General features: G+C 42.2%; 1 protein-coding gene across 2 annotated transcripts; it reads left to right on the top strand.

Moving 5' to 3' along the window:
• The first annotated feature begins 716 nt into the window (after positions 1–716).
• Positions 717–24,601, top strand: FGFR4 (fibroblast growth factor receptor 4). Of its 2 annotated transcripts, none has more exons than XM_032209115.1 (18): positions 717–1,036; positions 2,444–2,589; positions 8,538–8,804; positions 10,033–10,122; positions 10,570–10,736; positions 11,542–11,665; positions 12,949–13,139; positions 14,751–14,889; positions 16,688–16,881; positions 17,647–17,792; positions 19,228–19,349; positions 19,477–19,587; positions 19,847–20,037; positions 20,609–20,731; positions 21,758–21,828; positions 23,251–23,388; positions 23,521–23,626; positions 23,755–24,601. In XM_032209115.1, the coding sequence occupies exons 2-18, from the start codon at positions 2,496–2,498 to the stop codon at positions 23,899–23,901; spliced, it is 2,421 nt and encodes an 806-aa protein (XP_032065006.1). In that variant the 5' UTR covers positions 717–1,036; positions 2,444–2,495; the 3' UTR covers positions 23,902–24,601. The 2 variants fall into 2 exon arrangements, with proteins under 2 accessions (XP_032065006.1, XP_032065007.1); XM_032209116.1 differs by lacking the exon at positions 717–1,036 and adding an exon at positions 1,277–1,374.
• Positions 24,602–27,212: the final 2,611 nt, after the last annotated feature.

Below are 27,212 nucleotides of genomic sequence, written 5' to 3' on the forward strand. Positions count from 1 at the left end.
CGTATTTATGATACATGTTCTGTGACAAGTCTTCTGAGTGTGATGCAGTAAATCAGACCCACTTTTTTTTGGTCCTTTTTCTGCCTTTTCCTGGAATAACATTTAGAAGTCTCAGTCGGATTGCAGACATTAGTGGATCACGCTATTTCCCAAATTACCTATTATTAAAATGAAGTTTCCTTATTGGATTATAGAAACTGATATGCCTAAAGAATAATGAAGCAAGCTAATTTCAAACCCACCCCCCCTTTATCGGAAGCACTTCATGCAGCCGTGGGTTTGGCAGGTGCAAAATCATGCCTTTTTACATGACTATTCATTTTGTCAGATGTACTCAAATAAATTAAAAATCTGCATAATTTGGATTAAAGTGTTCCGCCTCTTTCTCCTTCCGCGGGCTTTTAATTTCCCCCCACCGGCTCACTTTTTGTCTTCGGATGAAAAGTTCTCCTTGAGCCGAAGTTTAATGAGTCGTATCTCTAGTTGCCATTATAAGCAGAGAGGAAGCAAAAGGCTGGGCGAGATTGAACTCTGTTTAATCCCCTTTGCCGAAGCTTTGGGGGAGAGAATTTAGCTAATGTGAGTGTAAAAAGGCCCCGGCGCTGGAGAGGGAAGCGGCAGAAGGAGGGGACGGGGCGGGGGCGGGGCAGGCCCCTCTGATCCTCCCCCTCCGGCCTGGCTCTTTTCGCGGCCCATTGTTGGCTCGGAGCGGGCCGGCTGTGCGCTTCGCGGGGGTGTAACTTGAGAGCTTTCGCTACAAAGTCCCAGCGCCTATTGCAGAAGCCGACAGAAAGCTCACGAAGTGGAATCCGGCACTGGACGCGGCCGCGTTTTTCGCTTGGGGAAGATCCAGAGAAGAACGCTGAAGGTTGGCGGCGGCGGCGGCGCCTTGCCGGATTTATGCTTGCGCGGGACGAAGCGCCGCGGCCAAAGACCGGGACCCTGGCGCATCCTTTTCTTCCTACCCTCCGAGGGACGGAGCCCGGGAAGACGGAGTAGTTGGGGACAGCTTTTAAAGCCGGCTGGAGGAGGAAAGGTAGGTGCCTGGTTGGTTGCCTTGAGGCACCGAGGATGGAGAGGATCGGCGCTCTTCTCTCCGAAAGCGGACGGCGGGGCGAGAGGCAGGCGCGGAATGCCGAGGTCTTGCCCACGGGAATCCGGAGACCTTCCGGGGTGGCTAATGTAGCCGACTATGACCCGGAGAGTCTGTAAATCTGTTACTAAACCGTCCGGCTGCTTAGAAACTTTTTTTCCCGTCTCCCCGGTTTAAAAATTAAACTGTTCTCGGGAGGACATCGGTAAGCGCAACTTGTTCCCTTGCCTCACGTCCACACCGTGGGCTGCGAACGTGCATCGTGCCCACCCGCGCCGCGCGTAAGTGACAAGGCAGATCCGCGCTCCTTCCACTCTAATCATCCTCTTCACCTGCGGCTAGGCGAAACTTTTTCATAAACACAACCCAAAACCGTGCTTAAGCGAAACGGAGTTTGGGTTCTTACATGCCACTTAAATCCATTCATTTCAATAGCAGTAGACCTGCGTTATTGGAGCGCGCGCGGAGGGGGGGGTGTTATTTGCGAATGCACACGTGTGCTTTCTTTGGACAAGTAGTTTAAATCCTCGCAGTTGGATGAAACTTCGCCCGTGTTTCTTCCATTTACAACCGAACATTGTCTGAGATAATTTATGAGGCCCATATTTTCTTTAAATGGCATGGGCCAGTTTCCCAAGATCCGTTCAGCACAACTTCTGGGGAGCCACATGAAAACGAAGCATTGTGGTGATGTGCGAAGGAGGAGAATTAGGTGGATGTGTTCAGTGTGTTGCAGGATGATTGCCAACGGTGATCTTAGGGGATTGATTCCTTTGTCTCTTGAACTTTGAGCTCAAAAAAGTACAGCTTGGAGTGACACCTTAAACCTTGTGTTGGCTGTCTTTGCAAGACAGAATGAACTGTAAACAAACTACACCCTCCCCCCCCACCCATGTTAGTTTACTAGGTGAAGCCAGCCTGATTACTTTATGGTTGTTGTGTCAGATAATTATCTCAGATAATGGATTAATTGCATTTACCAAGGTTCAGTTAAGCATAGATAATTGTACAGTGAAAACACGATTGCTGGGAACTTTCAAAGTGAGTACTGTATTTCAAAACTGTAATAAGCTAAAGACTATTTGTTACTAAAAGGATTTCACTTCTTTGGTGGCATTTCATCTAGTGTTGAGAATGTTTGAATATTTGGATTGTCAAATGAATGTATTCCATTCCCTGCCACTTCTTTCTTTTGAGATAATGCGAAGTAATACTTGCACAGTCTAAAGCTTTAATAATTGTATCTGTACACTGTCCTACTGACCTTCTAAATGTTTGGATAGTTACAGACACATATTGATAATGTGTTACAGGACAAAAGAGTGACTTTCATTTTTCTCTTTAATCAAGTATCTGAGCGTTCAGTTGGGAGCCAGAGTGAAGAAGAAGAAAAGGCAACAGGATGAGAGCTCTGTGGTGTGATCTTCTTAGGGTTCTGGTGGTCGCAACAATATGTCCTAGGATATCTGCTTCCCCAGAAGGATCCAGGGATCCAGGTGAGAGTTACTGGGAACTATTGCTATTGATAGAATTAGCAAAAGTGTGCCTGAATATGAAAAGTGGTATTAATATGCTTTCTGTGGCAAAAGAAGACACTCTGATCTTTTGAGCAGTATGCCTTACAAGCCTCAGCCATCATGGCAAGTGATGAGGTATTTCAGATTTGCTCTCCAAACTAGTGGACAGCAGGAGACTTTTGCAGCTGACTTTTAATCACTCCTACTTTTTTCCCATGTCCTGAGCAGTCTTTTTGACAAGAAAAATATGTGATGGAAAACAGAAAGCTATCACTAATACAGTTTGTCAAAGGCATGTAGTAAGTCAGTGGCAAGAAATGGAATATCTAAGATCCAAGCCCAACTCTTTGCCTAACCAAGGTTAGTTCTGAATATTTTGTGCAATAAGAGCTTGGGTATAAATCATTTGGAATTTAAAATAAATAAGTGGTGTAGCAGTTAAGTAAAGAGTTGGACTACAGGACCAGGGGGATGAAAATTTGAGTACACATCCCCAGGCATGGAAACACTGCGTAACCTTGGACCAGTTGCTAACTCTTAGCCCAACCTACCTGACAGGGTTGTTGTGCAGAAAAATTGTCATAGGGAATGCTATGTATACTCCTTTTGTCCCTTAAGGAATGGTAAAATATAAAGCTATCTGTTTATAAACTTTGAGTGATTAGACTTCCAAAGGTCATTGACTCCCATCTTTTAATCTAAAAAGCCTATTAACATGAAAGAAAATGCAAAAGAAAAAGATGGAGTGTATTTCTGCATAACTAAACTATAAGCTGATACCAAAAGCACATTGCTTTGAGGCATGGCATTCCTACTGTATAATTCAAAAAGATGTTCTTCACTCACTCTCTTAAGATTACTTTCCATCTGTTCCAGCTGGTAGATCTCAACTTCCAGTTAAAAAATAAAAAAGGAAAAATAAAATGCCATAAGTCTAAAAAGTCTTCCCATTCCCTGGAATTTAAGAATAACAAAGGTACTTTCTGCACATAGGAAATTCCTAATTCTGATTGCAAGTGTAAAATTTACAGGCGGATTTTCTACAGTCAGCATACAATTATACCTCTTTAAATACTGTGCTAAAGTACTTTTGTTCACAAGCAAGATCTTGATAGTGTCAAATTTCTGCTTCTTTGTCATGGAGATATTGTTAATCTTCTTTCCCATTTTACAATAGGGATAGTTATCTTTTCATCTAGTTCTCACTTTTGCCTCTTAATTATCTTAATTCTTGACTGTGAAAGAGCTACATATTTTAATTGTGTGTAATGTAGGAGAGAACTAAGCACACTTGAATCATGGAAAGATGTAGATCTCTCTGAAAACATTGCAACATTACACCACTGCTATCATATTAATAAAATGTAATGTGCATTGAAATGCACATTGTAAGTTTGGTTGTGGACCGATAGCTTATGCAGATACATTTTAAAATTTGTCCCATGTATCTCATATATGTGTATATGAGATACATGGGACAAATCACTATATCTATAGTACTTTCTCTGTACCTATACCTGTCTATCAGTCTGTACTGTATGTATGTATATGTTTATATATTGCTGCAGTTTGACATTTTTTGAGTTGCTTCTACAGCTAGCATCCTTGCAGATTGTCTTACTGACCTCACTGAATAATCTAATTCATTTAAGTTTGCATTTCTGGGATTCCTTAGTGGAATAAGAGTAAATTGCCCTGCCAGGTGCTTGGCACTATCACTCATGCTTGAAAAAAGATGCTTCTTCCCTGACTGGCCCATCCATGAAACAGATGGGATAATTGTTTTTTTGTGCCAACCAGCTGCCTGGGTGCCTCTGAGCCTACTGTCACATCATGCTAGCCATAGCGCTTTGCTGCTATCCAACAACCTGCATTAATGGACTGAGAAAGCAATGTGATGGTAGATATATAGAGTTTCTGCTTTGCTATCTCTTCTGAGATTGGTACCATAAGCCCCCCAAGGAAAAAAGATCAAGAGAATAAGGGGTAAAGTTTGCAGTTTCTGCCTTTAAAGTCCGGTTTAATGAAATTACCTAGTTTTGTAATCAATGCTGCTTGTGAAGAAGAATAAAATTAATGTTTGTTAGAACCTACTGACAAACTCGGTGTTTCTGAATAAGTCGTCTCACAGTAAATGTGAACTTTACTCCCAAGTAGAAAGTATTTGTATAGCACTGATTCCGCTTGTCAAAGTCCATTGCTTGGGTGGCAAGATGACAGGACAGCTTCACCGGTCCCAGGAGCGACATTGTTAAGAGTTGTCAGCGTCACCAGATTTCATATTAGTTTCAAATTATTTTCTTGCTCAGTAGAAGGATTTTGAATTACTTGGAAAGATCTTGAATGCCAATCTGAAATGGTCAGGAATTGGAAAACGAGGTGATAAAGAAGAGCAACTTGAGAATAGAGGACTTTTCTAGATTTGTGGAAGGTCCAAATTACACAATTTGTACATTGTTTTTCAACATTTGAAATCCCCCTCTGGACAGTCACTACTTGCTGTGAATTGGTCACCGAGGCCCCTTATCAAGCTGACTTCATCGTGTTCTTCTAAAGGATGGGAAAAGGTTTTCTTCCTTTCCAATCAGAATGGTTTCCTCAGTCGGAAGGAGCATTTATAGCAAATAATTTAATTACCTCGGAAATTACATTAAATGATTTTTTTAAAGTAAAGAACAGCTGCAAGGGAATATTCCCTTCTGCACAAAACCAGATTGCTACATTGTGGGTGAAGGCCAACAGTTGATTTATACAGGCATGCTTTTTAATTGGCAATTCATTAACATTCATCTTAGCTTAATAGACTTAGACTTTAACATGGACCATCTATCTAATGAATGTGAAGCAAATCACATTCAACAATGTGATTATTGCATTCAGTTGTAATTCTTACTTCCCAGTTTGTAAGGCTTTTGATCTCGGGGCATTGATATAATATAGATCACTTTACCCTTTGCAAAGGAACAGAAGGCCCCAGGGGCCATTCTGCCTCAGGCGGGAAAAGTCTCAGGGCTCATCCTGAAGTTCAGATGGGAGGGAGAATGAACTGGACATTCCTGCAGTTCACACCATTTGCAGGAATTCCTTCCCCTTGGCAGCTAAGGTACTAGGAGGGAAGGGAACCAGTGGGCTATCTAGAATGGAAAGCAGCAGGCTTCCGCTGCTGCTACTACTGGTGGAGCAGGCTGGGACACATTGCTTTGTGGTGGGTCACCCCTGGAGCACAGTCCTCTCAGAAAAAGAGGGGAGCAACGTTATCAGCTAAGTGGGTTGGCATTAACCAGGTTTCATTGAGGGAGAGCCGGCTTGCTTCAGGAGTGAGTTGGTAGAAGGGGTTGCTGGCAGTGCTCCTACAATTGGAGCTAATGTTAGAGGAGGATGGGTCACCAAAGCAATTATAGTTCAAATCCAGGTTAGACAAACAGGGAGGCGGGAAGCTGTGGAGTCAACTGAGTGTGAAACCTCTCACTCCCGCTCACGCAACGGAAGAAAGGAGGGAAGCCTCTGGGCTGAGGGAAAGCTGGGTGGGAGGGAGCTAAAGGGGAAGGGAGGGGCCAGGAGAGGACGGGTGCAGCTGGGGACAAAGTTGCCTCCTTGGGTCTCACAGGCAGGCATGTGCCCAACTAGGAGTAATGGGGAAGGCTTTCTGTCTCATTTCTTCTCCCCACCCCCGCCCCATCCTGGGGTGTAGAAGCAGAGGAAGAGCTAAGAAGAGAGCCAGAGTCCTTTGCTGAAAAAGGGGCTGGCCCCTATTGTGAGCCGGGGCAAGGAGAGCGCGGGAAAGGAGCTGTGGGGCCAGGACAATGAGGGAAGGGGCAGTGGTCCCGGGCTTCCTGACATGTTCATTTTGGAATCTGTCAAAACAGTCACCTTGGGCTCAGGGACTGATCACTCAATTGAGAGCTCCCACAGAGAGAATTTAGGGGGGGGGATGTGAGCTGGAAAGTCATGCTTCAGTGTTCCTGGGGATCCTTTCTCCAGCCCAGGACTGGCAGGAAAGGGGCTTTGATGACATCATTGCCGGGGCAAGGGAGGGAATGCAGAACAAAAGGGATTATGGACAGGATTTGGAGAATCCCAAAGTGGAAAGAGTGGAATTGGGCAACTCTTTTCCACAACTCTATTACTTTAAAGTCCTGCTTAGCCTGTGAGCATAAAAAACAACAGTAAAACACCCAGTAAGCCTTCAGCTTTTATATGTGTTTACCTGTTACCGTTTTCTCCTTCCAAATGACAGATTTGCAGAAACCTGTGCACAAACACAGGCTTGTGCGCTTAATTCATAGTCAAAAGAGAAGAGACAATTTTTCCAATGTAACTTAACATTTTGGCAAACTGTACCCTGTGGTTTGCTGTAGAGCAAGCCAGAAATTGAGTGTGTGCCTCTAAAGTTAGAGCGACTGCGAAGATTCCTGAATATCTTGCATATTTGTCTGCTCCCCACATCCCAAATTTTATCTTCCAGATCTGTTAGAAATGTTCTAAATTAAAGTTTTTAAAAAAATCAAGATTCTCAAAAATGTTTATGCACTTGGGTGGGAACCTATTTGAATAGAAGATTCTGAAGAAAACGGAATGTAAGAATGCAAAATATGTATGAAATTTAGCATGTAAACAATATTGCCAGATTAATGCTTTTATTAAAACAATACTTACAAATGGGTACCAAGTTTAAGCTGTTACACCCTAAGAAACCAAGCACATCTTTAATACCCATTTTTTAAAAAAGAATAAAAATAAATTCAGTTCAGTTCCTTTATTTATATGCCGCCCTTTTCCCTGAGGGGACTCAGGGCGGCTCACAAGTCAGGGGAGGGGAGGACAAACAAGTCATGAACAAGATACATTGTTAAAAGATAACCCAACAGTCATACCATTCGGGTGGGGGTTAGGTCCTTAGCCTAGAAGGTATGAAGAGGTCTCTCTAGTCATGTATTTTGCGCTTTTGCTCTGAGCTCTGTGGATTTCAGAAGATGAAAGGTTTACATGAATTGAAAATAGTAGATTGACACCACTCGCTACTTTTGAAATCTTTGTACTTTGCTTAGTTTTCAAACATGCATCGGATTATTCCTCAGCACAGAAGACAGGAATCTCTGAAGGCAGTGGTGTCAAAGGCTAAATTGTGAAACAATTTTGCTCTGAGGTTAGGAGTGATATGTTGGGCAACTTCTCAGATTGGACTGAACTCCTTGATCAAACTGCTCCTTCTCCGTTCCAGAGCAGAATCTTACTCTGTTGATCAGTTTCATTCAGGGAGGTCCTGGCGGAACTCTGAGCTTTACAACTAGCTAACTGCATTTTAACATAGGCTGCTGTGTGAACCCAGCTCATTTTGCTAGTTCATGGTTCAGAATGTTCTGAGGGCACTTGAGTAAATCCCAGTTCAGTTATGCCTGGACAAGCGTGACATACTAACACAACCAGTTGAAACTTTTTTTTCTGTACCAAGTTAAATCTGGACGCGGACATATTTATAAGTTGCTGTTTTAAGTGCAGCTATACTTAAGATCTTCCATCACTCCTAAAGTTGGAATTGGTGATATAACAAAAAGCGAGTAGCTAAGCGGAGTTTCTCCAGCCTGCAGCTTTCCTGGTGTGTTGAGACTGTAGCAATTCAAATTTCCACCTTGAGCTTTTTGGTCGCACTATTTGAAGATGGTTATGAGAACAATATTTCAGGTTAAACACGTCGGAAGGGTACCTGCCTGAAGAAGTCTGGCATATATAATGGAAAATCCTGCTACACAACTATTGTGCCTTACCTTAATACACTAGGGATGTAAGATTTGGATGCTGGGATAAAAATAGCTTTGCTTTGTAGAGTTTGTTAAATGGCTCATTCCATCGCTCAAAGTATTTGTAAGATAAGGACAGCAGGGAAAACTTATCATTTGCATTGATCATCCCTTCTTTATATTGGACAGAGATATTTGACAGTCACATGCTTGAGACAGAAGAGGAGCATCTGGTTTTGGATCCTGGAAGCCAGCTGAAGCTCTACTGCAGCACCAATCACAGTCTTGCTGTCACGTGGTATAAGGAAAACAAGCAACTTTCCCCTAGTGAGCGCGTCCACATTCAGCAAAATTTGCTGGAGATCCCTGAAGCCACCTATGAAGATTCAGGATTATACTCATGCCATGCGTGGAATACTGGAAAAAGTCTGCGTAACTTTACTATCTCTGTTGTAGGTAAGAGCATAAGACTAGGAAGGATTGCAGTGGTCTAACTGGTTTCAAAATATCCAAAGAGATTTACTCTTTTCAAAGAAACACAGGGAGCAGCTTGAGGTATGCTGAATCAGATCACATGATCCACTGAGCTCAGGATATCATCAACAGACATGGTGCAATTTTAAACCAGAGCCTTTCTTACTCTTGCTTAGAGGTGCTCAGGGGTTGAGATTGTGCCCTGTCACACATCATACCATTTAACCAGAGGGGGATTCTTACCAGTTCGCACCTATTCGGTAGAACCGGTTCATCAAATCTACCTAACTGGTTAGAAGAGGTTCCACCAGTGGACCCGGAAAGCAGGCCACACCTACAGAAGAGGTTCCAAAAATTTTTGAAACCCACTACTGGTCCTTGGATATGATTATTCTACACTATCATGCTCATATTTATAAAACTCAGTGCCTCTGTGAAAGGTAAGGATGACTACTGCGTTTGTGATGCAATCAGAACATTGTGTGTGTTGAAGTTGTTTTAATGCAAACCAAAGATGCCTTTTAAAAAACAAGTTTACATCATATTTTCATGCATGCCAGTGCTGTGTATGAGGTAATTTAAGGTGGTTCTGACAAGTGTCGTCGGCATCTTCATATCCAGTCACATGGGCGGCAAGCCACTCACATCTGATCACATGGACGGCAAGCCACTCCCACAAAAGAGGCCACACCCACAGAGTAGGTTCGAACAATTTTTGAAACCCACCACTGCATTTAACAATCATAGTGTCTCAGATTTTGGGGTATTAATTTATTAAATTTGTTATGGCTGCCCAATCTGGGCAGTTTATAATATTGAACTACAAAATTAAAAACACGATAACAAAGTAATAACCGCTCAGATTAGAAAATGACCATAACTAAAGAAAATGCCACAGGGCCTCCACAATCAAACTAATTCCAGGCCTTTGGAAGACATCTTCCAAAACACAAGGATGGCTATAAAAGAGGAGCTTCCTTTGCAAAACAACATCTACAGTATAAACCCTGGAGTAAAAATCTAGCACTGCAGTGCCAACTCTCTTTATTTGCTATTTGTAAATGCTCTTCCGCCTAACATTTTGCCTCTTCTCGGAGAGTATAACAGTAAAAAAAACCAAACCTCTCTATATGTGGCATCTATCCACTGTCCCATAATTACTTGGGGGTGTTTTAGTACAAAGCGTCATCTGTGCTCATTTTGCTTTTAGATTCATTGGGTTCAGGAGATGATGATGAAGACAGTGATGTGGAGAATGCTGCTATTGAATCTAATGAGGAGCCTGTACACGCCCATCGAGGTTAGTATTGGGGTCATTAATCTATACTTATTCAATCTTGTGGACTGTGGCCTTTTAGGAGCAAAGACAAGGAAAACAATAGCCAGATATCTTCCCTCCATTGTAAATATCTCAAGGAACTCCAAAGTGTTGGTCAATTATTACCACCACTCTGCTACCAAGGATGGCGCATAACTTGGCCTACAATTAGTGTCTTTCAGAATGTTGTGTATTCCAGGCAGAATGAATGCAGTGCTGTCATTCATTTTGGCACACCGTTGAGTGCCCGTGTAACATTTTCTCTTCCTTAAACTCTTGTATTGTTTTTTTCTCTTCTTGGAAGCCAGTTCAAGGTTCATCCCCCTCCCTGCCTCAGTTATAGCACAAAATCCACCTTTGTTCCCAAGAAGAGAACACTCGTGAAGCCTTCGCTAAAACCTGAATGGATCATGTCATTTTTTTTTTTAGCACCCTATTGGACACATCCTCATCGAATGGAGAAAAAGCTGCATGCGGTCCCAGCAGGAAATACGGTTAAGTTCCGCTGTCCAGCTTCAGGAAATCCCACCCCTTCAATAATCTGGCTGAGGAATGGGCGGGAATTCCGTGGGGAGCATCGTATTGGAGGAATTCGGGTAAGACCTAGATGGATTGGATTGTTCTTTCCTCCCCTACCTTCTCTTTCCATTCTCTTGGTTAGCCCACCAGGTTTTGTGAATTAGGGCTTTGGGTAGAGAGAACTATAGAAACATGTAATATAGAGGAAATGGAAGTCAAACTATTCATGATGAAAGCCATGTGCAGAGCTACCAAAGCCTTAAATACTAGCTATAGCCCTGGTCTCTTTTTAACTCTCCCTGTCCTAAATCACCCAGAACAATACAGGTAGTCCTCAATTTACAACAGTTCATATAGTTACAGTTCAAAGTTACAATAGCATTGAAAAAAGTGACTTACAACCCTTTTTCACACTTAACAACTGTTGCAACATCCATGTGGTCACATGATCAAAAGCAGATGCTTGACAACTGACTGATATTTATGATGGTTTCTGTATCCCAGTGTGTGTGTATGTGTGTCATGTGATCCTCTTTTGCGACCATCTGACAAGCAAAGTCAATGGGAAAGCAAGACTCACTTAACAACAGTGTTACTAATTTTAACATCTGCAGAGATTCACTTAACCACTGGAGCAAGAAAGGTTGTAAAAGGACCAAAATTCACTTAACAAATGTTTCACTTAGCAACAGAAATGTTGGGCTCAATTTGTGGTCATAAGTCGAGGGCTATCTGTATTTCCTAAGCTTGCCCCAAGCTTGAAGTAGCCATGTCTGAGATATGAGATTCTATTAGACTTAAGCTTAGGAAAAATTGACAGCTCTGCAAAGCAAAGGATGCTCCAGTGATAACGGTAGCTTGCATCACTTTTTCTATTCCCAGCTCAGGCATCAACACTGGAGTTTGGTCATGGAGAGTGTGGTACCTTCCGATCGAGGCAACTATACTTGCTTGGTGGAGAACAAATTTGGCAGCATTCGCTACAGCTACACTCTGGATGTGCTGGGTGAGAAGGCCTTCCTTTGCCAAACCTTGAATGGAACCCTAGTATTCTTTAATGAAAAGCAAACACAAAGCAAGGGGGAACATGTCGGCCATAAGAACACAGTCAGACTCTGTATTAAGGAGAACAATTCAAAGATATAAAATGGAACACAGTTGAAAATGAAATGGACCATTTCCATAGTTCCTAGTTCCTGTTCTGATGAATGCTTGTGAGTTGGGGGCGGGAGGGGCAAAAACTCCAGGTATTGGCAGCCTGCCATTTTCCTTAGGAAGGCAGAGGCACCGCCCTGACCTCAGACTCCCCAGATTGGTGGGGGGAGCCCCGAATCCTCTGCTAGCTTCAAAGGAAGGCAAAGATCTCTTGGGCCACAAAGTCAGATGAAATTAATTAACCCTGCCTGAATCACTAGACAGGGCATTAAGCACTTGCTTTCTTATCTCTACATTCTTTATTATCAGTCTCCTCTGGGGTTACTCTTAATCGGCCCAGAGTCTCTGGAGCCAGCCCTGGCTGGGAGGTCTTCCTGTGGTATTATGAAATATCAGAAGGATAGCAAGTTCTGCTGATCTATGGGTGGGGAAGAAATTATGAGTCCCCAAAGTTTTGTGGCAAGGCCATTAATAGTGCTGTGTTAAGAAAATTGCAAACTGCTTACTATTAGAGGGCGTATTTTAGCTGATTTTGCTTTGTGCTGTTGGCCTGCTCTGAATCACGTTGAGTGATTGGCAATAGCAGTTAGACTTATATACCGCTTCATAGGGCTTTCAGCCCTCTCTAAGGGGTTTACAGAGTCAGCATATCGCCCCCACAGTCTGGGTCCTCATTTTACCCACCTCGGAAGGATGGAAGGCTGAGTCACCCCTGAGCCAGTGAGATTTGAACCGCTGAACTGCTGAACTAGCAGTCAGCTGAAGTGGCCTGCAGTACTGCACTCTACCCACTGCGCCACCTCGGCTCACTTGATGTACATGGTGGCTAAGTGTTTAGAATGCAGTACTGCAGGCTCCTTCTGCTGATCACAGGCTGCCAGCAGTTCAAGTCTCACCGGCTCAAGGTTGACTCAGCCTTCCATCCTTCCGTGGTTGGGAAAATGATGACCCATATTGTTGAGGGCAATCTGTTGACTGTAAACCGCTTAGTGAGGGCTGTAAAGCACTGTGAAGCAGTATATAAGTCTAAGTGCTATTGGTACTGGAGACTCCAACAGTAACCTGTCTTGAGAGTTATGGTGCCGTTCAGCTGTGCTGGACAATTGAACATTTTTCCTATTTGTTTCTTGACAGAGAGGTCTCCACACAGACCTATCTTGCAAGCAGGGTTGCCTGCCAATACGACAGCAGTGATGGGCAGTGATGTAGAGTTCTTTTGCAAAGTATACAGTGACGCACAGCCCCACATACAGTGGCTTAAACACATCAAAGTGAATGGCAGCAGTTTTGGTCCAGATGGAGTCCCCTATGTTCAGATCCTTAAGGTAAGCAGATCTACTTTAAAAAAAAATGGGAGTGGAACAGAATAAGTCATGTTGCTCAGTGATATTTATATTTATAACACGGCAGGGCTATAGAGACCCTGCCATCTTCATTATTTAGATCAGTGTTTTTCAACCACTGTGCCGCGGCACACTAGTGTGCCGTGACATAGTGTAAGGTGTGCCGTGGGAAAATTACTTTATATACAGTCAACATAGGCACAGAGTTAAATTTTTTAAACATTTTCTAATGGTGGTGTGCCTCGTGATTTTTTTCATGAAAAAAGTGTGCCTTTGCACAAAAAGGTTGAAAAACACTGATTTAGATGTTAATCAGCAATTGGTTTTCCTCAAGAGGAAGATGAGAAAGAAATGAGGGGTTGAAGGCAAGGATCTTACTGTCTATCCATGCTGAAGAATTCTGTTAACACCCAGGTCGCTTTCTAAACATCCCTTTCAGTTCAAGTGTGGGCATGGATGTTTTTGCTTTCAGTGGTTTTAGTTTGTAAATGGTTGCTGAGCTATAACCTTGCAAATTAAGGCATGCTCAAATGAAGGCGGCACCTGGTAAACATACAGCCATTGCAATACAGTGACTTTTTTTAAAAAGAAAGATATGATAGCTTTGTTGGTCCCGCAAAAGAAAGATGAGGCCCAAACATAATGATATTTTCATTTTTATCAACTGTTGGTAGGGTGTATTGAAAAATGTAAACTCACCAGTAGTGGGCTGCTCCTGGACCGGTTTGGCCCAGGTTGGTTGAACCTGTAGTAGCGGCAGCAGGAGGCTCCATCCACCCACCCAGATGCTTCTGCGCATGTGCAGAAGTGTGGCGCATGTCTTCAATCACGCACAGGAGCGCGATTGAACCAGTAGTGAAATAATTGGAAACCCACCACTGAAACAAACCCTTTAATGGCCAAAAAAACCCCACCGTTAGTTTAACACTTTTCCAGCTAGAAACTTGAATCTCATAAAAAAAAATCAATTATAAGCAATAAAAGTTAGCAACAAGTATAATGCATGTACAGCATACCTTCCTCAGAAATGTGGACCTTTGCATACATATGATAAGTTTTGTTTATCAAATTTTAAAACTGCCCATCTCACTCACAGAGGGACTCTTGAGTGGTGTGCAGATAAAATACTAAAACATAAATAAGTATATGATATTTAAAAGAGGAAGGTTTATTAAAATTTAATAGTAAAAATTAATAAAAAGGTGAAGGGAGGGGTTTCAGAGAGCTAACCCAGCTGACAGCTCTGTGCTCCTCTATGCAACCCACCCAAGGGCGCAGAGCTATGTTTTCATGTCTTTTCCAGAAGGGCTGGAAATGGGGACTCACCTCACCTCTGGGGGGAAATGTTCCAGAGAACAGGGGCAATGGCAGAGAAGTCTGTCTTCCTGGATCCTGCCAGTTGGAATTCTTTGATTGGCAGGGTCTTCGCTGCCTGACCAAGTGGGAAGAATTGAAGTAATATTAGATCATTATTACATATTAATAGTAGAAGCAAGCAAATGATTCCTCAACCAAAGAGATGCTTGGACACCTCCTTGTGTTGCCCACAATTAATGATTGTCTTTTGCCCTTGTTTGGCATTTATCCTGGTAGACAGCAGATATTAACAGCTCAGAAGTGGAAGTCCTCTACTTACAGAATGTCACCATGGAGGATGCTGGTGAATACACCTGTCTGGCTGGAAATTCTATCGGCTTGTCCTACCAATCCGCCTGGCTTACCGTACTTCCAGGTGAGAAAGAGCAGGGGTGGCACATTTCAAGGCTTGTAAGAAAGCTGTTTGTGGTTGCTTCATTAAAACTAAACTCTTGATAGGAACAGAGTACAAAATACGCACAGACACACACAGACACAGACATACACACACTCAACTTTAGATAACCCCAAGACCACTTTACCAGTTCTACCCTCAAGCTATTACTGCTCAGGAAAACAGTTTGCTCTGCTTACAGCAAGACAGTGCACAGATAACCTTCTGAAAAAAGAAATCTGATTAACTCTTTTTGTGCCCTGTCAGAATAAGCTGATATCATTAAAAAAATTGAGAGAAATTCTAGTGGCAACACATTGAAGTAGCAGACTTCTAATTGATTTAGTTTTACCAACTACCCAAGGCAGTTGCTATCACTTTAAGCAGGGGTGGGGAATGATGGCCCTTTTATGACTTGTGGACTTCAATTCCCAGAATTCCTGAGGCAACCAAGAGTTGAAGCCCACAAGTCATAAAGGGACCATCGTTCTCCACCTTTGCTTTAATGAAAGATCTGTTGGCATGACAGCTCCTTCCTCTGACCTATGGAAATATGCAGTTTATCAATGCAGAGTCCTCTGGAGCAGATCCAAATTCCTTCCCTCATCCTTGTGAAAATAGCACAACATATAGAAAGTTAAAAGAATAAAAAGCTGGATGCTGCTGATAGACAAGAGGGAGGTTTTGTCTGCCTAAAACCTTGGGAACCATAATAGGAGCCAGATGGTTGACCACACCAGGAACATTGCTCACAGCGAGATGGGCAGAAAACAAATAAATAAAAAGAGAGAGGGGAGGGAGGAAAGAGAAAAGAGAAAGAAAAAGAGAAAGAGAGAGAGAAAGAAAGAAAGAAAGAAAGAAAGAAAAAGAGAAAGAAAGAAAGAAAGAAAAGAAAGAAAGAAAGAAAAAGAAAAAGTAATGGACATTTGCAGCTTAACATATCCAATAGCGGTCACATGCTCCAGCCTTCCAAGCAAACCTTTGTCTCAGAAATCCCAGGAAATCATGAAAATGGCAACCCCAGAGGCAGGAGACATCACCATCCAGTGCAAACCAACCCACTAACAAATTATAGTGACATGAAACAACAACCAGCTAATATTCACCATGTTCAATGCAAACTACCACAAAATTTATCTGACTCCATACAGCAGCACGAGAACATCAAAGACAGGCCAAATTACAATCAGTGTGTCTTTGAAGCAACTTTTGAACTCATTTCAACTCTAGGAGGAGGCATGAGCCATATCATTCATTCACAGACTATAATACATTGCCAGGCACCCCTCTGATTGAAAAACAGTATGACAACAAAGGAAATGGGATAAAACATGGTGTTATCCTATGAATAAATAATGTTTTTTTAAATAATGTGAAAAAAAGTACAGATAGTTATGGGTTGTTGTTGTTTTTTGCCCATTTCATTCCTCAAACTGAAATGAATAACATCTGAATGTTAACATATATCAGGGGCCTTTTAGAATACATTTGCCGAGAAATGATTGGTAGCAATAATAAATGTTATATGTGAATATGTGCACATTTTGGAGTTTTTCTTAAAATGTAGATTTGTAAATAATTTATTATGTAAGATCACATTCTTAACAGAAAAAGAGAATTATAAGTGGCTTCCAGATAGTTGCCTTTGAAGAAGACCAACCACGCACTAAACAATTCAATATTTTCCCCTCTGCTTTAACATCTCCATACACATCTTCAGGTATTGACAGTTAGTTTAATTATAGAATTAATTAACTGAAGATTTATTTGCTATTTGCAGATGAAGAAGAAGTTGAAGAAGCATATGCTCCTGAAATCAAATACACTGATATAATTATCTACACTTCAGGGTCTTTAGCTATTGTTATGGCTATTGTCATTGTTGTCTTATGCCGCATGCAAAGTCAGTCAAGCAAGCAACCTCTAGAACCAATCGCTGTGCACAAACTCTCCAAATTTCCTCTGATCCGACAGGTATGTTGTAAAAACATTGACCTACTGAAATAACAGGACAATTAATCACTGGATTAATTATAAAGCTCCCCAATCATGAGTAAAGCTATCTGCAGGTAGCCCTTGACGTACAACCACAATTGAGCCCTAACTTTCTGTTGTTAGGTGAGACATTTGTTCATAAGTTTCACCCCATTTTATGACTTTTCTTGCCACTGTTGTTAAGTGAATCACTGCAGTGGGTCAGTTAGGGTAAGGTTGCAAAATGTGATCACATGACCCTGTGACACTGCAACCATCATGAATATGAGCCAGCTGCCAAGTCTCCAAATTTTGATCACATGAGCATGGGGGGGGGGGAATGCTGCAAAGGTCTTAACTACAGTCATAAGTCACATTATTCAGTGCTGTTGTAACTTTGAACAGTCACTAAATGGAATGTTGTAAGTCGAGGCCTACCTGTGTAGCATGGAACAAATGTTGATTGTAAACAATAGGGATCTGTGGCGCACCAATGATTGCAAAGTACAAGCTCCCTACATCGTTAAGGGCTTCAAAAGAACTCTTGATATCTACTAAGGTGGATCTGCTACATTTCCCATATGTAGACGAGTCAGACCAGTTATGGAAAGACAGAATATTACTAGATGCACCTTGGATAGTGTATTAGAGACCTGTGGCATTTTGTCACTCGAAACCAGCAGATTTAGACCCCGTCTCTTGCTGCTCTGGAACAGAACAACATTCGGGGAAAAATCTAATGTGTGTCTTCGGTTTACCTCACAGTTCTCCTTGGAATCGAGCTCCTCAGGGAAGTCCACAACGTCACTAATGCGTGTTACTCGCCTCTCCTCAAGCTGTACTCCCATGCTAGCTGGAGTGATGGAAGTGGAACTGCCACTGGACTCCAAGTGGGAATTCCCACGGGACAGGTAGGCATATAAGGAAGTGGGTTTTTTTTTTATTGCATTTGATACTGAAAAAGCACAGCTACTTTTACGATATCTTAACCAACTGAAGCTGTTAAAAGATGAAAAATAGGGGGGAAAATGCTTATAATTTCTTATTGAGGTCTCTACTTATTATACTACAAGGAGCTGGTTCCCACACTTTCTGCTGTTACTGAGTTTTTTACATCCACACACTAATGTTTTCTGAGTCTGTACAGAGATGGAACTTAATAAATACTGGTAATATGATAGTTCCAAAACGGCAACCCCATTCAGAAAAAATAAAGAAGGAGTATGACACATGTACCTTGTTATACATCTGCGAAGCTTCCATCTTCATTTTACAACAAACCTCCACAGGCTAAGGCCTCCCAGATGTGTAGGTTTACAGCTGGATGTTGTGAAACACTGCTCCACAAAGAACTGTGCAGCAGACAAAAAAATCAAAGTATCACAGTTACCCCCAGGCCAGTCAAATATGCCATATTTGTCCGTGTCAAAAATGCCCTTCTGGAATCCTTTCTGGCATATAGGACTATCTGCTAATTGAAAGGCATGGAAAAGGAATTGCTATAGGTAGTCCTCGACTTACGACCACAACTGAACCCAAAAGTTACGTTGCTAAAAATAACAGTTGTTAAGTGAGTTTTCCCCGTTTTACAACCTTTCTTGCCACAGTTAAATGAATCACTGCAGTTGTTAAATTAGTAAACCGGTTGTTAAGTGAACCTGGCTTCCCCATTGACTTCGAAGAGCCGAGGTGGCAGTGGTTAGGGTGCAGTACTACAGGCCACTTCAGCTGACTGTTATCTGCAGTTCAGCGGTTCTAATCTCACCGGCTGAAAGTTGACTCAGCCTTCCATCCTTCCGAGGTGGGTGAAATGAGGACCCAGACTGTGGGGGCGATATTCTGACTCTGTAAACCGCTTAGAGAGAGCTGAAAGCCCTATGAAGCGGTATATAAGTCTAACTGCTATTGCTATTTGTTTGTCAGAAGGTCACAAAGGGGGTCACATGACTCCAGGATGCTGCAAACACCATAAATATGAGTCAGTTTCCAATGGTCTGAATTTTGACCACATGACCATGGGGATGCTGCAGTGGTCATAAGTATGAAAAATGGTCATAAGTCCCTTTTTCAGTGACAGTAACTTTGAGGGGTCACTAAATGAACTGTTGTAAGTCGAGGACTACCTGTAAATGTTATTGAAAGCTAATCAATATCCACACTAGTCTGACCTCTGGAAGAATAATATTCCACTGCTAAGAGGATCCATTGTGACTTTAGTAATGCATAGAGCAGCCTAAGACACAACGCTTAGAATCTATTTAGGGGTGTTTTTTTAAATCAAGGTTGCAGCACATTGTTAATTTTGGCACATCTTCCCAATTCTAAAGTTGTCCTTTTTGTTCGTAGGCTGGTGCTAGGCAAGCCCTTAGGTGAGGGCTGTTTCGGGCAGGTGGTGAGAGCAGAAGCCTATGGGATTGATCCTGAACGGCCAGAACGGCCTCTCACTGTGGCTGTCAAAATGCTGAAAGGTAAATGTATTTTATAGGGCCCAAAAACTCATCCTTCTGAATTTTCTCATCATTGGTGGTATTCTTAAAAAACGGGTCTTCATATCATTTCAGGAATCCTTATAAGCTTATTTCTTTGCCTTATTAGATAATGCTACAGATAAAGACCTGGCTGACCTCATCTCAGAAATGGAGATGATGAAACGAATGGACCAACACAAGAATATCATAAACCTATTGGGTGTCTGTACCCAAGATGGTGAGTGACTTCATTTCTGGCCAGGAAGCAGTGGGCATTGGGGGAAAGGAGAGGATGTTTGGGGGGCAAAAGATTGAGAAATGACGACTCAGAATGGAATGGAAGCAGAACTCATCGTGGGGTGGGAGGATTGGGTATTGCTGGATCTGTCAGGATACTGAACTTAAATATGGGCACTTGTGGAATTGGGGCCAGAAGTTAGGACATTTTGGAGGCATTTTCTGAGGCCAAATGTGATTCGTAATATCTGACTATATAGGTCCTCTCTATGTGATTGTGGAGTTTGCTGCCAAGGGGAATTTGCGAGAGTATCTGCGAGCTCGCCGACCTCCGACACCTGATTACACATTTGACATTACCAAGATGCCAGAGGAGCAGCTTTCCTTCAAAGACTTGGTTTCTTGTGTTTACCAGGTGGCCCGTGGCATGGAGTATCTGGAGTCCAAGAGGGTAAGAGGGATCTGGGCCAAACAGTGTCCACTGCTGACCGTCATGATGGTGCCCCGAGAAACCCTCTTGGGTGTATTAGTCAGCTCTGACTCAGAAATACATAATTTGAGTTCAAAGCTTTAGATTGGGCCCACAATACTTTTCTCAAAATGGTGACTAAATTATCATTTTTATTGTGACAGGAGAAATTTAAAATCATAGGGTAGTGTTATTTAGTTCTGATTAATTTAAGATCAATTAAATTATCATGTCCAGCCACTTTGGGGAATGAGACCACTTCTTAGAATAAGACTCAGACCAAATATGTTCTTTGGTCCAGAAAAAAATATATTGATTGATTGATATTGATGCTCTGGCATCTTCATTCCACTCCGTATTAAGTTTGTTATTGAATTGCCTGAGATCCAACAACAGAATGCTGTATATATCAGGCCTGACAAAAAGAAAATTAGAAAGATGTAAAAAGTCCCTGCTTCTATTTATGTTAGAAGGAGTAATAAGATAATCTATGGTGACATCAAGGGTGTAGCAGAGTCCTTGGAGTTTGATGCAACTCTTGTTTTTCTTCCAGTGCATTCATCGGGACCTGGCCGCTCGCAATGTTCTTGTTACTGAAGAGAATGTGATGAAAATTGCTGATTTTGGTTTGGCCCGTGGAGTTCATGACATAGACTACTATAAGAAAACCAGCAATGTGAGTGAAAAGATCATTTGATGGCCACAAGTTTGCGAGTGGATCTAATGTTGCTCAGGTGCTTTGGAAATGCAAAGCATCACGGCGGGGGGGGGGATGGGTAAATTAAGAATATTGTCCCCAAAACAGCCAGAATAGCAAGAAGGGATCCGTTGATCTAGTCATCTAAACCCAAGGGATTTATTCTAGATTTATTTGTTTTGAAACTAGCCAGTTTTGCATAAGATTAAACCAATTCCACCCAGTCACTCCTCATTAGAACATTAAACCCAGCAAATCACACAATTCTGCCTAATAGCCCTGCAAGGAAAGAAACAGTGTGTTGCTGAATAAGTAAGCTTTTCCATTACACAACTCACCATCAAGGCCCAGCAGCACGGAATGCTCTCAGACATTGACTGTGCCATGCCCATTGGCTCCTGCCTAACCAATGGAGTCAAGGGTAGTGATGCAATGGAACCCCAACAGCAACTCTGTTGATGCAAAGAATTGTGTATTGTGATGCCTTTATGATGGCCTTATAGAAGACAATGGGTGGGGCCTATTCTGACTATTATGGCTGTTAATGTGACTGTCTACTTCCAGGACCACCCATAAGATCTAGCTGTCTAGGCAACTGACAGTATTTTTAAGAGGAACAGGACCAATGGTAGGGTAACAAAGTCATACGGTATCCCTCCTTTAGCAACCGTTCACAATTACAACGATGATAAAGTAACTTTACAACCAGCTCTCATATTTATCACTTTCACTATCTATAAAGCAAAGGAAAGCTGAACTAAGTCCATAAGCCCTTAGGGAACCACTTGACTTGACAATGGAGTTGCTGGTTCCAATTGTTGCTAAATAAGGACCACCTGTACTTTTGAAGTATAGAGAGTGATTTAGAAAATAAAGATTTGATAGGGTTGTGGTACCGATACTATTCATTGGAAGGAGAAGGAGAGAACTTGTCAGAGACTGTTTGTTACCTCCCCCCACCAAAAAAGCATCAATGAACTGACAGCTTCTCATGTTTACCTGCAGGGTCGCTTACCTGTAAAATGGATGGCACCAGAAGCTCTGTTTGACAGAGTGTATACACACCAAAGTGATGTGTAAGTATGATTGTGCAAGATTAAATGGTTCTTACTATCTAATCACCCTATAGAAACGTGCCTGGTAAAATAACTTGAGTAATGTTCTGTAGTATTTTGGATCTGCTTCCAAAAGTGTTTTGGAATCTAAACCTGCCTGCTACATCTTAAAAAAGGCATCTAAGATATTGCAGCTTCTGCCATACGGTCCCAGGAAAAGAGGCATAGCTGTTTAGGTTGTTGAACATAGATTTTATGCTGGTGTTCCCATCAAATTGTATGGATCAAATCTAAAGTTTTCACACCTACAGATAAATATTGCAAAATGTTTCAGATACATCTTTTTCGCCTATTAAAAAAAACCAGAGGAAATCTGCCTTATTGGGGTGGGGGGGAAACCTGTTGGTCTACCTAAATCCACAATATCTACACTGACTGGCTGTAACCTACTTTTGAGTCCCAGACAAGGATACCTCCCAGCTGTCCATGGAAATGATTGAGGCGGGGACTTTTTGCACATTAGCTGTGTTTCTAATACAGCATATTGCAACTCTTCCCCAAGTATTTTAGAAACATGGAGAATAACTGGAATCTATTATATATCACTTCCTTAATGTTCCTAGTGCATGAATCAAAGTTTTCATTGCAAAGCCAGAGCAATGTTTCTATCAAACTGTCTGTAATTGATTTATTCAGTAGTTAGTTCCTTCCTGAAATAGATGTTTATTTTCACCCTGGTTTTTGCATACTGGATACTTAATATTTACTGTGCTCTGCCATTTGTGGTCACAAATAATTTTGGTAAATACCTGTAATAATTTTCATTCACATTTCATTGTGAAGGACCTCTTCTGAGGTTTGCTTGCCACATGGATTGGGTCTTTTCCTGTGTAAGATTGAGATTATCTTGGCAACGTTTTGGCAAGGTCCCACTCACCATCTTCAGGCTGGTGTTTTCGGCTTCATGTTTGTGCGAGTAAAGCGTGGTTGGAGCTGCCCTCTCTCTATAAATCTTGGGGGGGGGGGGGTTACGCACACAAGCACGAAGCCAAAAAGACTAGCCTGAAGATGGCGAGTGGGACCTCGCCAAAATGTTGCCAAGACAATCTCAATCTTACACAGGAAAAGACCCGAATGCAACAAGACAAGCATACCTACACCCATGAAATCTACGAAAATGTATGTTTGTGTGTGTGTGTGTATATATGTGTATATATGTATATATATGTGTGTATATGTGTGTGTGTGTGTGTGTGTGTGTGTGTGTAGGTCTTTGGTTATTCGGGTTTTCTCCCGCGTAAAATTGGAAGTGTCTTGGCGATATATATGTGTATGTATGTATGTATGTATATGTATATAGATCTTTATATATATATTTGGAATATATATTCTGAAGATCTTTATAGCCTTCTTACTTTCTCCCTGCCTCTTCCTCACTTTAAGGTGGTCCTTTGGTATTCTCATGTGGGAAATTTTTACATTGGGTGGCTCCCCCTATCCTGGCATCCCAGTGGAAGAACTTTTCAAACTCCTGAAAGAAGGTCACCGAATGGACAAGCCCTCCAACTGCACCCATGAACTGTGAGTAGCACTGTGCCTCCTCCTAAAGCCACATTTCCCAGCCTCCTGGTCTTCCAAAGGCATTGCGTCCATGTCCATAGGTTACAGTCCAGTGGAAAATAGATGCCTGAAGCTTCTCTTTTTCCCAAATAGGTACATGATGATGAGAGAGTGCTGGCATGCTGTACCTTCCCAACGACCCACCTTTAAGCAGTTAGTGGAGGGATTGGATAAAGTCCTGGTTGCTGTCTCGGAGGAGGTAGGTTTGAACTCCCAGGGGATGGTTCCACTGAAGATATCTAAACAGCTGGTTATTGGTAACAAAATGTAAGGATTTTGCCTTTATCCCTATGAATGCTGATTATGTATTTTTCCCCCCCTTTTCAGTATCTGGACCTGTCAATGCCTTTTGAACAGTATTCCCCATCATGTGAAGACACAACCAGCACCTGTTCCTCTGATGATTCAGTCTTCACTCATGATCCTTTGCCAATCACCCCTTGCCTTTTTCCTTATCATAATGTAAGGACATGAAGAGAGAAACAGGCCGTGGACACTAGGGAAGGTGGCATTTTGGGGATTTCCCCCCCCCCTCCATTCCTAAAGGATGACCTAATTTGAGAACCGAAGTCCTCAGAATGTCCCTGGTGGAAGAAACTGCCTGGAGCTATATTAGCAAGAACTAAAAGTCGCATCAAGCTTCTGGAATCTGCTGGACATCTGCTGCCCAAAGTTCACCAACAAGGACCAGATGGTTTCCTTACATCTGTCTGCCGATGCTCCGGGCACTAATACTGATGCTTCAATACCTTGTAATCTCAGGTCCCCTCAAAGATGTTATTCTAGCTGAGCCTTCAGTGCAGCCAGCTGACTGAAGACAAGTAAGACCAGATTAATAGGAAGTAATTTAGTCCTGAAAAGAAGGACACTCTCTAACGGCAGGAGCTCTTGGGAGCATCACAGGGTATCCTGCTTATTTTTCTGATACCATTCCCAATTTAATTATACTTTAAAGAGACTTCATGATTTTGGCAGGAGTCAGCCAGCCAGCTTTCTCAGGCTGTCCCATCCTTATCTGGACATACAATCCCAAGGATGTCCTATCTGGGACACGGACCTTTCCTTCTGGCTCCTGATGTCCTCTGTACATAACCCTAGAGATAAATATTTATGTACATATCACTTCTAATGCACATGAATGACCCACACCCATAAATTATTTTTTGGAGTAGAACCTCTGCCTGGAGGTTTTTTTTTCCCTGCATCTCTGTTTGGAATGATTGTTAGACTAGTCTGGCCTCAGTTGGTATGCCTAAATCTCTGTGTGAAGTTCAACTGCTGCAAGTTAATTTGGTTCTTGTGTAAGTGAATATCTGTGGGGCTTTAGAAAGGAAGGAACTGTGTGTCTAAACTCCCTTTTTAACAGCTAGTCATAATCTGCCTCCCCAATGATCTGCAGGAGAGAAGTTGATTTGATTTTTCAAGTTGGGACACTGATACTCTAATGCAGCTAAAGCAACATAGGATCTGCTGGCACTTCGAATTCCAATATATTTATTATAACATTTGTGAATGTAACCCATCTCATCCAATGAAAGAATTGTTATCTTCAGCTATTTAACTGAGGAAGTAGAGCATCATTCCTCAAATCTTTTGCTCCAACAATTTTGTGATTCTTAAAGGCCATAAGACCCTTTGTCTCTGGCCTGATGTCATGTTCGGCAGGGTCCTTGTTTCACATTTCCCATTCAAGTCAGATGTTTTGTCAGGACATCCCTAAGCACAGTATTCCTAAATTTTGGCAATTTTCCCCAAAGTTCCCAAAAGTTCATCATTTATTGAAAAATGTGAAAGGAGAATAGAAGGACGTTTCAGGTGTAGTATACTCAACCCATTCGGTAATACTGTAACTTTTCCCAACTTGGCACTCTCCAGATGTGAAGCTTTCTGCAATATCCAGTATCTATGGGCAATGCAATTGTGCTGAGAGTTGCCATCCGGAGTGTACCAGGTTGTGAGACGCTGGATGCATAGGTGCCATAGTGAGAGCCATCTCTGTGCCATGGAAGAGTTTTACATGCTTTGTTTTGCTGGACACACACTGCTAGGCAAAATTTCTGTTTAGGGATAAAAATTAAGGAGACCAGCCCTTAGAAATGCAGCAGTTTTTGTGTTTTATAAAGAAATAGGTTTTGAGCGCAGAAAGGACTAAACACACTCACATGCACCTGTGTGACTTGCTTGCACGCACAACATGTGCACCTGTGTATTCCAACATCGTATGGGAAGGCTAGCGGTGGAGTGTCCATTCTTCCGAGGTTTGCTCATGCACAACATCTGTTCTGCATTAGCTGCTGTTCCATTTAAGCCACCATGAACTCCACTACCAACATCTCCCTGAAATTGATCTAGCAACTGGCCACTCTTTCAGAGCCTGGGAATCTATCTCAGGATATCGCAAAGCCCAGTGGGGCTATTCCACCCCCACCCGCCGAGCAGCCACCCTATTTTCTTCCTAGCAATTGGTCGAAGCCCCTCAAATGTCAAAAGGAGTCCCTTTCCCTGCTTACAATTCCAGAGGATCTAACATACCAAGAAATAGAACAAAGATATTCTGGGGAAACATTAAAGCGTGCATTCCTTCTGGTTGTGTCCCCTTTCTCCGGTTAAATATTCTAATTGCCTCCTCCCCCTTCCACCACTGAACTATGGCAGAAAACACACGGGATCATCCCCAGGAGGTAGCTGCAGCTGTCTCTCTCCTTCCTCCCCAGCCCCCTCCCCCTCCCAGCCATCTACTGGGTTTAAAGTTTCACAAGAGATCTTGTGAAGGAATTGTAGCCCCTGCCACCCCACTGGGGATAGGGTTTCAGTGGGCCATTTTCCCCAGTGGTGCTTCCTCTCTTCCCAGCTGTAGCCCATTCCAATCCAGCTGGGTGAAGGGATAAGAAAGAAGGCCTCTTCCACCCACCACCCACCCAAGAAATTGTGCTTCTGCATTTCCTTTTTCTGCAAAGTAATATATAGCAATGACATGGGGCAAGTGGTTATATGCTGCAGCCAGTGTGGTGTGCAGCTGGTGAGAAGGATTTTTTATTATTATTATCTTAGTGTGCAAGAGTTTTCCAAGGACAGAAGAGATGTTGCAACAGGTGCAATAGACACGAGTTGTTGCTAATCCTTTTGGTTCCCTCTGTTATCCGCTTAAAACTCAGTTCTGCACGTTCATCAGTATAGACCACTTGCACTTTTAAGATAATATAACCCAGGCTTCTCTTATTAGCAGCTTCCAGAGTCACATTAATCCAAGGATTCTTTTAGCCCATTCATGGAGACTGATATTGTGGATGTTTCAGCTTATTCTATTCCATTTTCCAAGAGCACAACACTGCAGAGCCAACTTTTATCAATGGATCAGAGGGCAGCATAGAAGTCTGCATAACAAATACTGTCCTTCATACATGGTTGCAATATCATTATGTGCAGACGTCTGTGAATGTTTACATTTAATTAGAAAAATGCTTATTCCGTAGTAGAGGAATGTTTTTATTCCCCTATAGGAGACAGGATTTTGTAAAAAATAATCCAGCCAGATTTCTATGACATTCTCCTGCCCTCCAGTCATTTATCCTGTACAATGATCCTCTCATTTACTTTTGCCCAGTCTTAAAATCAGAAAAATTCTCAGTATTATGATCAGAATAAATTAAGTACTTTTGTAATTGACTGTGCTTCTATCATTCCAGTTGCAACATTTCATACAAATAAAATTGAATTGCTTAGTTTATTCTGGGGAAAATATTGGGGATTTTTTTCTGATGGCTGATTGTACCTATAGCGGTCCA

The sequence above is a fragment of the Thamnophis elegans genome, chromosome 2, assembly GCF_009769535.1.
Source record: "Thamnophis elegans isolate rThaEle1 chromosome 2, rThaEle1.pri, whole genome shotgun sequence".
In the NCBI taxonomy this organism is placed as follows: domain Eukaryota; kingdom Metazoa; phylum Chordata; class Lepidosauria; order Squamata; family Colubridae; genus Thamnophis; species Thamnophis elegans.